The 9,861-nt window shown below is 35.8% G+C and overlaps 2 protein-coding genes across 4 annotated transcripts in view; one reads left to right on the top strand and one right to left on the bottom strand.

The window, feature by feature from the left end:
• Positions 1-5,847, bottom strand: part of LOC104812734 (anaphase-promoting complex subunit 4) — a 7,243-nt gene extending 1,396 nt beyond the window's left edge. Inside the window, exons 1-16 of one of the 3 annotated variants that reach the window (XM_010540074.2) lie at positions 5,539-5,847; positions 5,309-5,420; positions 4,577-4,668; positions 4,257-4,340; positions 3,758-3,997; positions 3,279-3,359; positions 2,921-3,072; positions 2,561-2,721; positions 2,373-2,473; positions 2,216-2,290; positions 1,783-1,962; positions 1,594-1,676; positions 1,417-1,515; positions 927-1,031; positions 488-626; positions 12-280 (exon numbers count right to left, since the gene is read on the bottom strand). In XM_010540074.2, coding sequence (XP_010538376.1) covers positions 29-280; positions 488-626; positions 927-1,031; positions 1,417-1,515; positions 1,594-1,676; positions 1,783-1,962; positions 2,216-2,290; positions 2,373-2,473; positions 2,561-2,721; positions 2,921-3,072; positions 3,279-3,359; positions 3,758-3,997; positions 4,257-4,340; positions 4,577-4,668; positions 5,309-5,420; positions 5,539-5,607 — 2,025 coding nt within the window. In that variant the 5' untranslated portion in view covers positions 5,608-5,847 and the 3' untranslated portion in view covers positions 12-28. Of the gene's footprint in view, positions 1-11; positions 281-487; positions 627-926; positions 1,032-1,416; positions 1,516-1,593; positions 1,677-1,782; positions 1,963-2,215; positions 2,291-2,372; positions 2,474-2,560; positions 2,722-2,920; positions 3,073-3,278; positions 3,360-3,757; positions 3,998-4,256; positions 4,341-4,576; positions 4,669-5,308; positions 5,421-5,538 lie in introns of those variants that run through there. The other 2 variants (XM_010540058.2, XM_010540065.1) reach the window with 2 other exon arrangements.
• Positions 5,848-8,016: 2,169 nt separating this feature from the next.
• LOC104812725 (F-box protein SKIP27) lies at positions 8,017-9,323 on the top strand. The gene is made up of 3 exons (XM_010540047.2): positions 8,017-8,604; positions 8,703-8,777; positions 8,903-9,323. The coding sequence occupies exons 1-3, from the start codon at positions 8,212-8,214 to the stop codon at positions 9,134-9,136; spliced, it is 702 nt and encodes a 233-aa protein (XP_010538349.1). The 5' UTR covers positions 8,017-8,211; the 3' UTR covers positions 9,137-9,323.
• The last annotated feature ends 538 nt before the right edge of the window (positions 9,324-9,861 follow it).

Below are 9,861 nucleotides of genomic sequence, written 5' to 3'. Positions count from 1 at the left end.
GGAAAGAGAACCAAAAAGGACAAAGAAGTTAACAAGCAACTGTAGAAGACCCAGTTTTCACCTTGTAGAGGGACAAATCAACACAGTGGTAACCGTCAGGTACAGATAATAAAACAGCTTCCAAAGAGGTATAACCATTTTCTTCGTTGATGGTGTTATGCATAAAACCCCTAGCTACACCGATACAGTTATCAATATCTGGGAGTGCTTCATCCGGAACTTGAAAGGATATGTAATCGGTGTATCCACATTGACCAGTTGTATCATCAGCAAGTTCATTCTGCACGAACAGAAGAAAAGTACCTAAGAACCGATGTTAATGTATTCAATACGCATGCAATTAGGTTCATTGTAGATCATATACAGGTATACCAGGAGAAATGTCAGTTTCAGAGAAGAGTAACAAAAAGAAACATGCAAAAATCTCTCCATGAGCATGCCCTTTGAGAAATATAATAGCATACAGCAAGCTTGGTCCTCAAAGTACCTTGTAGAAGGAAATGGACATGGGAATGGTTGTAAGCTTCTGCATTGTTGACAGGTGAAGAGGGCAAAGTGACAACAACTTCATACACGATATCTGCCCTGATGCTGACGTAAAGGGCATTTGAAGAGCCATCTTGAAACTACAATTGTGAAAGCGAATGTCACGCTTTGGTGTCCAGTCAAGGAAAAAAATGATTATGGAATTTGTTGCTGGACAAAAGCAACCGAAAAACATGACCAAAATCTAAGAACTCAAACGACTTTGTTCAGTGGTAGTACTTCTGAGATGTTTTAGCTAAAAACCCACGGCAGGAAGCCATGTCAGATCAAGCTATGGTCATTATCTGAACGATAGCTTTTTATAAATCAGTTCATCAATGTTATGCTCTTCGATACAGCATGTCCAAGAAAATACTTAGTTCTAAGGAATGGAAAGATACCTGAATTCCATCTGCTGGAATTCCTTGGCCAATGTTCGCCGCAGAAAATCGCTGTCTGAGAAACCTCCAAACTGAACTAACTCTTTGATTCTTTCAATAGTTTTGCTAAAACATGAAAATGTTAAAAGGAAAGAAAAATAAAATCAACAGCTTTGGAGGATGAATTGGAGTCAAAGTAGCTTCATGCATACCCAAGACATGCTAATATATGGTCATGATATCTCTATTTGTTTCATGGATTTTATATAGTAGCCAGGTGAGCATAACTTCTAAAAGGCACGGATGCATACGATATACAGAAAACATGGAATTCTTGGTTTTGCTTGTTTGATACATGGTTATGGATGGCCTAAATTTTTTGGGATGTCTGTAATGAAACTCTACTTATGGACCAATGACATGATAGAAGCTATGAACGATGCCAAGTAAGATAAATATGCCAAAATGTGAGGGTGGAAACAAAAAAGCAAATGATAAAGAGGCAACCTACACATCAATCTCAATTTCATGATCAACTTCAGACAGCTCCAAGAGGTCTTTCACAGGATCTTGATCATATAAAAACTTCAAGAATATCACAAGGAGCTCACTGCCAAGAGAAAGCAAAACAAATAACCACAAAGATCGGGTTCGCTATTATACACAACATAAAGTCAGACATGCATACCTGTTGTATGACAAAAGCTGATCACTTGGTTCTTGCATAAGATATTTTATGCTTTTGAGCAGCCAGTTGAAGAAATTTGAAAACTGATACATAAGTACAATTTCACCAAACGATCACATGAAATAAATTAGGAAATTACTATGCTGAACAGCGGTGTCCCCAGTTTTAAAGGGCTGGACATGTCTGTACCTGCTGGACAACAGAAGCTAGTACCATCATAAACCGTTCCACTTGAACAAGCAGAAGACCAGCATTTTCAGTTGCTCTGTTTAGGAGCTTCTCATCCAAACCAATGTCTTTATAGCGTGCACGCCATCTTGAGAGACCTCTTAGTTCACCCATCCTGAATCCAATAATTTCTGCTGCAGGCTGCAAATGAAAGTTCAATCATTAGTTCGGTAAACCATGCTCTATGAGGCAAAGAATGGAAGGACACAAAATAGAGTTTCATTCAGCATTAAAGCTGTGCTTGGACTTGGAGAAAGTTGGCAAACCAAAACATATAGACACAGATACTCCCAGTAAACAAGATATCTCAAAATCAACAGCATTATAAATAAAATTATTGCTCTTTAACAATACAAAAATGCTGGCTCCAGTAATACGAAAAAAATTACTACACCTGAAGATGGTCGAGGACAATCAGCTGAAGCTCTTTTCCAGTACCGCAGACTGACTTTGAGACACGCTTCACACCCTACTAAGCAAGATACCAAGATAATGGGATATGATAAAACCAAATGCCTTCTACTAAAGATCTCATACCATGTAGAGCTTACCGCTTCACCGAGAGAGTTAACTAAAAATTGATTAAGTGCTGGACTAGTTCTAGCACCGCCAAGAAGGCTAAGAAATTCTTCTTGGGGAGATGAGTCCAGTCCTAGAAGGAAAGCAACACAACGCTCAAAGCTGTGAGTCGTAAGTAAAAAAAATTGAACATCAACCAAAAACGAGTATTAGCAAGTACCATTATTTATTATTAAAGTAGAAAAGGCATTGAACTTGTCGTGAAAAGTTTTCATGGCATCTGACCATTGCTTGCTCATAACAGACAGGGATGCTCGGATAACCTCGGTCAAATCTTCGATGTTAGAAGCTTGCTGAGCGACCTGATGAAGCTCATTTTTCCTGATTGAAAAAAATGGAAATACGAATATGAGAGAGAGATTGGTGGGTGGAAAAAGCAAAACAAATTACAAAGACTTATGTGCTAGTTATAAACAATTTTCATTATTAAAATATGGATTCTAAACTATCAGAAGAAATAAAACAGAAACAACCGTAAAAGACAAAATATACTTTATGTAAGTTTCTGCAGCAAAGTTACCTCTTTCGAAATATAGATGTGTCCATAGCAAGGCAATGCAAACCACGCAAATCTTGAACACAGATTTTTCCCTTTCTTGACTCATTATCACAAGCTTTAAGTCCTCCTGAGCACATGACAACGAGGCGGCAAAGGTCTTTTGACAAAGCAATCTAACAAATGAAAAAAAAAAAGACATCAATTAGTTCTAATTTAGTGACTTTATGTTCATGCATCAAACCCTCCCTTCTTCCTTCACTCCTGACAAGATATCTCTCATAGGCATAAAAAAAAAAAGAACCATGTAATTTCTTTACAATGCAAAGAAAACTTTAAGATTTGATAGAAATTCCGCTCGCTATTAAAATGGTGCAAGTACCTTGTAAATGGAAGCACTGAAAAGCTTGTAAGAGGCATGTTCATCCAGATGAGGTACAGGAACACATAACTCGTGTATGTTCTGATCATGGTTTTGCAGAAGCCGCAGAACATAAACAAGAAAAAAAAATAAAAAGTAAGAGGTAACTCAAATATTACGGTTGAATCAATAGATTCAAAATGAAATATTGAAGTATCTGACTGGTTGAAATTTACCCCTGGAAAAATTATGATCACATAACATAATGACAACAATCAATCAAAGTTAAAAGGATGTAGCTAGAGAGCAACCATTATAAAAATCTGCAGCAACCTGATAGCACAATCATGTATTCTAGCTCTTTCAAGAACCAAGTTTGCAGCAACTAAAGATAAATCTTAAAAGCAAATTCTACTTGCAAACACAAAAGAAAATGCATGTAGCATCATGAATGAATAGTATGGCCTTATTAGTTTCTTAAAAGTAAAAGAACGACTTACAATTTTCCCTATCTGAAATATTCCAAATATGCTAAAGCATATGCTCCCATCCTGATCTCCACTGCAAAGAATATTAAACTTCCGGAATGAGGAGCTTGATAATTCTGCCAAAGAGTCTTCCCCATCATCCGTGAAACTTGAATCACCAGATACCAGTCCTGGTATCCGAGGAGCCCTTGGAGCAGGAGGGAAAAAACGGGAGGTACGGTCCTCGTACACCGAGAAATTCCCAATGTCGTCCTGAAAACAGATATCTTCTTTCATGAACAGAGGGGTTTATGCGCAAAAGAAATCTAAAAAGCACGTATATGTTCACGGTATTAGGATTATTGCTGGTAAATTATAATACAGTAACCACATGAAACATGATTATTCTCTCATAGCTATGCTACTAATTTCACTATTTAAGCGAATGCACCTTGGAAATGAAATTAACATAAATAAATGCATCGACAGAAAATAAACACGAGTTGTGCATCAATTAGAAGAGAAGTCATACCCTATGACATTGTCCATCCTCCTCCCAGTTAAGACAAACAACAGCGACAGCATGAGGCTTTAAGCTCCTCATTAACTTCCCATTCTGCAGTAGAGCAACAGCATCAACAGCCTTCAATTGAATTTGAATATGATTCTCTCAAAATCTTCTAAATCACACCCTAGCCGATTCCAAAATGTGCACAAAAACTAAATGCACCGTAGACACATACGAGATTCGGCCTAAACTTAGCTTCATCTGTCTATAGCAAAAAATTCAAAAGTAGCTGCCATAATGGAAACTCGTATAAAATCTTGGTGAGATCAAATAATCACACAAACCTCGACATCATGAAGTGCAATAGTTCCATCCTCGAGGCCGATGGCTATGGCTTTACCATCAGGACGCCAGCACAAAGAAGTAACCGGCCTTCCTACAAGCAAAAATTAAGGAAATAAATAAAAGGCAGAAAGAGCTGAAGAACTAAATAATCGCTCTTACATACAAATCGTAAATCGACAAACATCAAACATGAAGATGCCCTTCACTTTGAAAATACAAGCGACACCAACGAAGAAAGCAAGAACAACAAATAGAACACTGGGTAAGGGGCACAATTCTGTTGCACTGTTTTGTAAGTGGAACCAAATAGGAGGTTTAGCACAGCTTTTGCATCTTAGTGAGGAAGAAACAGGATTAACTAAACATCATACATGAAAACAGATTAAAGGGTTTATGTATAAGTTTCTCTCAGTCTCTCAAGGTAAAGCATGGTCTCACTGTATTGAAGTTTCAAGTCAATAAACATCTGAAAACGAAGACCAGATTCTGAACATAGCCACCGAATTGGGCATATTGCCTCTCGGCAGAACGTGCAAAAAGAAGCGAGAACTAGAACTACCCAGATTTTCAAATCAGTAACATCAAATTTCTTCTCACTTTCCACTTTGAAAAAATAGTAAACAACGACTATGAAGTACTCATCAAGCTCTAAAATTTGGAACAAGCACTGAAAACCACCACCAGTATTCTGCAATAGTCTAATTCACCGCATAGAGAATAAGAGAAGCTACCAGGCGAAATAGTCCACAATCTCTGCCAATTGAAGCGATGCAGCACAATCTTCGAGTCCTCAGTAACCATTGCAAGTAAATCCTTCTCCGGGTTCCACTCAGCTATCTTAATCTGAAGAATCAAACGACAAAAAAAAAAAGACAAGACAGATGAAACCCATCTAAATTCCGAGCAGATAAACACGTAAAAACCATCAAAACACGAAATTTAAGCAGGAGAGAAGCAAAACCTGAGAGGGCATGGGTTTGTCGAATTGAAGCTGAAAGGGAATGACGCTTTCGGCCTCATCAGTTTCCATAGCTTAAGAATACGAAACGAACAGAGGAGAGTATAAGAGATCGTAAGTTCTTCTACTTCAAACTTTCCGGCGGCGGAGGAACACGAGAAGCTCGGTGACGCTGTAGAGAGAGGGATTTTCCCCCTCGAATGAGAACCTGGCGGGTTTTTGCAAGTGTTTTTTTTTTCAACCCTTTCAAAAAAAATGTATAAACCCTCAAGACATTTTCTTAGTTTTTCTAAACCTTAAATCAGTTGTTTTTCTTCTGTGGTTCAAAGAATATCAAAATTATTCATTGGTTTATTTTTTTATATTGGTTGGTAATTTCAGACCCATAGAGGAGGTGCTGAATTTTTCCTTGGAACCTGCTCTTAATGGAACTTCTCTTACTGCAATTGATTATCATATTCTAAGGTTGCACAAAATAAGTTGGAATTTAATTATCTCCATGTGTAACTGTTGTAGATTATTTTTTAAAATATATATTTTTTTTACAAAAATTCCAAATAAATATATGAATTATAAAATCTTCACATAAATACTTAATTTTTTTCAAAAATCTTAAAAATACTTAAATTTTAAATATTTTGCAAATAAATATAAAATTTATTAACGACGTTGATTATTTTATTTAAGAAGCGACTAAACTTTAATTTATTTTAAAAAAAATTAAAATTTTAGATATTTATATTAAAGGTTTAAAATTTAAATATTTATATGGAATTTTTATTAAAAAAATAGGTATTTATATAATATTTTTCTTTATTAAAATAATAATTTGTGTGTGTGTGTGTGTGTGTTTTGCTTTTGCTATTTGCATAATGGAGAGGGAGAGAGAGGGACTTTGTTTGGTTTCTACGTTAGCTTCCTGAAGAGGATGAGAACGCTCCACCTTAGAGCGTTGTTGATTTGTTCACTCGGCCCTCTTTTAGGAAAATTCGGATCTCTAAAAATGGTTTCCTACTAATTAAAATTTGAATTTGGTTTATAAAATAATATTATCCGACATAATTATAAATTCTTTTTATGTTATTAAAAATCATTAAATTATTTTTAATCTTTCTTGTATTTCTTAAAAGTTGTAAAATATACTACTTGATATTGATATCTAATGAAAAACTATAAAATCATCTTTAGTGCGAGACAAAACTAGAATTCATATACTGTACAAATATTTTTTTTTACAATATCTAAAATTGGAACACTCCAAATCTATAAATTTGAAATTAGATTTCAAATCTTATCAAAGAATCTTTCTGTAAACATATACAATCTTCATAATTACACTTCAAACCTTATCAAACCCAATTCAAAATGCAATAAAATAACTGAAATATATATACAGTCAAAATGACACTTATAAATAAGTTTTTTTTAAACCAATACTTCATCATTATTATTATTGTTGTTATTAAACAAAAGTGTATATTAAAGTCTAAACCCGAACATAACTATATAATAGACTTTTCAAATCATAAAAAGAAAGTAATTTTATTAAAAATCTTAAAATCATATATTATTTTAACTAATTTTAATCGTTTTTAGACTAACTTAATAACAAAATCCTCAAATCCCAATCAATTACTACTAACAAGGCACAAGATAAATCTAATAAAGGATCCATTTTCTAGATACGTCTTCCATCTTGTGCGTGTATGAGTTGCCGATATTCCCAATTATTGTACGATCTGAAATAAATAAATAAAAAATACAGAGATTCGTGATCTCTTTTTTTTATATAAACAAAAAAAAATTAATAATTAATACCATGTGTTTCTTAGCATGTTTGGGTTACTTGGCGGTGAAGATTTTTGGCAGTATTCCTTTAACATACATAATTATAATTAGTGGGAAATTAACGTGTCATTTACTTCTATTTCTATAGTGGCATGTATTATTAGTGTTATACTGTAATTTTTTTTTTAATATTTTCCTATAAATTATTCGTTAGCCAAACGCCGGTTCTTCATACCAAAAATACTTGTCGTATTCTAAACACGTACACAAAAATCCAAAACGGCGTTATCATTCCGTACCTAATCCGACGTGGACAACCCACGACATCGTCACCATCTCAGCTTCCGTTTTTGGAATCCAATGAAACCAAGTCAACTCCCCTCAATAAAGTTTCAACATTCTGTTCGAATCTCACCAACTGATTTCAGTTCTACGTGGATCCAGACCCTCCACACTCCCGACATGCCACGTGGCGCGCGATCGCAGGTAGAAGTATTGACGATCCAATGAATCGCGCCGCACTCGATTCCTCACCCTGACTTTTTTTAACGGCGAGGCAACTTGGAACCGACCACAAACGCCGTTAACATATATCCAATAACATTTCGCCACGTGTTCATCTTGTAACGCGGAGAGATATTCAGTAGATATAAGCGAGGGAAGCTGAGGAACTTGTTTCTCCATCAATGCCGAATTACACGGACTCTGTTTTTTTTTTCCTTCATTGCTCCTCCTTCTGTTTCCTTTTTTTTTTGGCTCATCGAAGAACCTGAAAGATTTTGCTAACGCTTGCTCTCGAATCTAGGGTTTTTGTTCTTCCCTCGAGTTCTGCCGACTTATATTCTGCGAATCTGCGGTTTCGGTGTTTTGTTGCTCTGTATCTTTCGTATGATTCGTTGTTTCCGGTTCGTAACTGATCTCTGGCTCGCGAGTTCAGAAAAAATAGTGGATTGGATTTGGCGAAGACTCGCTTTTTTGGAGTTTCGTGGTGGAAGAAGAAGAAGAAGCATGGCGTTGACGGAGATTGGATCATGTGAAGTGAAAAACGATGGTGGACATTGCAAAGAAGAAGAAGAAGAAGAGTTAGGTTTTGGGTCTGTGAAGTTCACGCGAGGATTAGGGAGGAAGAGGATTGTGATTTCTAATGGTAAGAATCTATCGAAGAGGCAGCTTGATGATTCCGACCAATCTTCATCAGTTCTGTTGAAGAGACAACGAGGTGCAGTAATGGTTCCCAACTCTGACAAGTCTCGGCTCGAGTCTCTGCCCCCGGATCTCCTGGTAAGTTCTGGAACACTTCATGTACTTCTGGTTCCATCTCGCAGGAGGTTGTCAGTGATTAATTATATGTGGCTGAATTGATGATGGGTATATTGCAGATTCGGCTACTTTGTGGAGTGGATCACGAAGATTTGGGGAAGCTTTTCCTCGTATCTAAATCAATCAAAGAAGCTGTGAGTTCGTTTCCTGCATTTAAAGCATTACAGAGGAATCAATCAATCAATCAATCATGGGTTTTTTTTAATTATAATTAAGTAAAGTTTTGATCGAACTTGAGTTCTTTGCTGCAATGTAACAGGCAGTAATGGCAAGAAAATCACATTTTGCATATACCACGCCCAAAAAGACTCTAACTTTCAGAGACCCAACTGATTTCGAGGAAGTTTCCTGCGATTTCGACGGCGACATCGACCCTCCAAATGCTCCTATCCGACGCGTCAGGGCATATCACGAGCCACGGGCAAAGACCAAGGCCACGACCAAGACCAAGAGGAAAGATCTATCCAGTGTGTCCATGGCGTTGTTCACCTGAGCTGTAGATCCATTACACTGCCTTGTACCTTTCAGGAGTTTGGAAGGCTTTGTCTGATTATGTATATAGTACTTCCATTTATTAACTTGAATCTGAAAATCTTTTTTTTTTTTGTATATTTAGGCTTTGGTTTACTTAGCCTGGAGGGGTTCAGATGCAATATAGATCTTATATATTCTGATTTACAGCCCATGTGTTTTTTTATATATCTGCCCACATGCATGCATATCTAAGTGGAGGCATGATGAATAATTTCATGTGACACACCAACTACTAGCATGAAATATATTTTATATGCATTTTATTTATATATATATATATATATATCCACACCGCTTTCAAACTTAATAATGCTGATGTTGTTAGTATGGAAAAATATTCTCTATATCCATATGCACATGCTTATTTTATATAATTTAAAGGCTATGTTTTTTTTAATAATTTGGAACATCTCGCAAAAGATTAAAAAAATCCATGTGAATATCCCTCTCCTATCTCAAATCCAAATTGGAAAAATGATTTGTTTCTTTCGTTATCGAAACACCCAATCTTAGATATTATAATGCTATGTTAACATTTGATTATTTCTAATATATAATTTCTCAAACAAATTAAATTAGCACCTACAACAACTCTGTATGTCCATCCCGAGTTGCCACTCCAATACCCACATCAATCAAATAATATATATATATATATATATATATATATATGGTAAAATGACA

This window comes from Tarenaya hassleriana, unplaced genomic scaffold (genome assembly GCF_000463585.1).
Source record: "Tarenaya hassleriana unplaced genomic scaffold, ASM46358v1 Cleome1, whole genome shotgun sequence".
Lineage (NCBI taxonomy): Eukaryota > Viridiplantae > Streptophyta > Magnoliopsida > Brassicales > Cleomaceae > Tarenaya > Tarenaya hassleriana.
This window is presented reverse-complemented; position numbering and strand designations above follow the sequence as displayed.

Excerpts from the sequence above, each read along its gene's own strand:
- LOC104812725 (XM_010540047.2), top strand. The coding sequence starts at position 8,212 with ATGATTCGTTGTTTCCGGTTCGTAACTGATCTCTGGCTCGCGAGTTCA. Across the intron at positions 8,605-8,702 it reads CTCTGCCCCCGGATCTCCTG|ATTCGGCTACTTTGTGGAGT; the intron begins GTAAGTTCTGGA and ends GGTATATTGCAG. Across the intron at positions 8,778-8,902 it reads CTAAATCAATCAAAGAAGCT|GCAGTAATGGCAAGAAAATC; the intron begins GTGAGTTCGTTT and ends GCAATGTAACAG.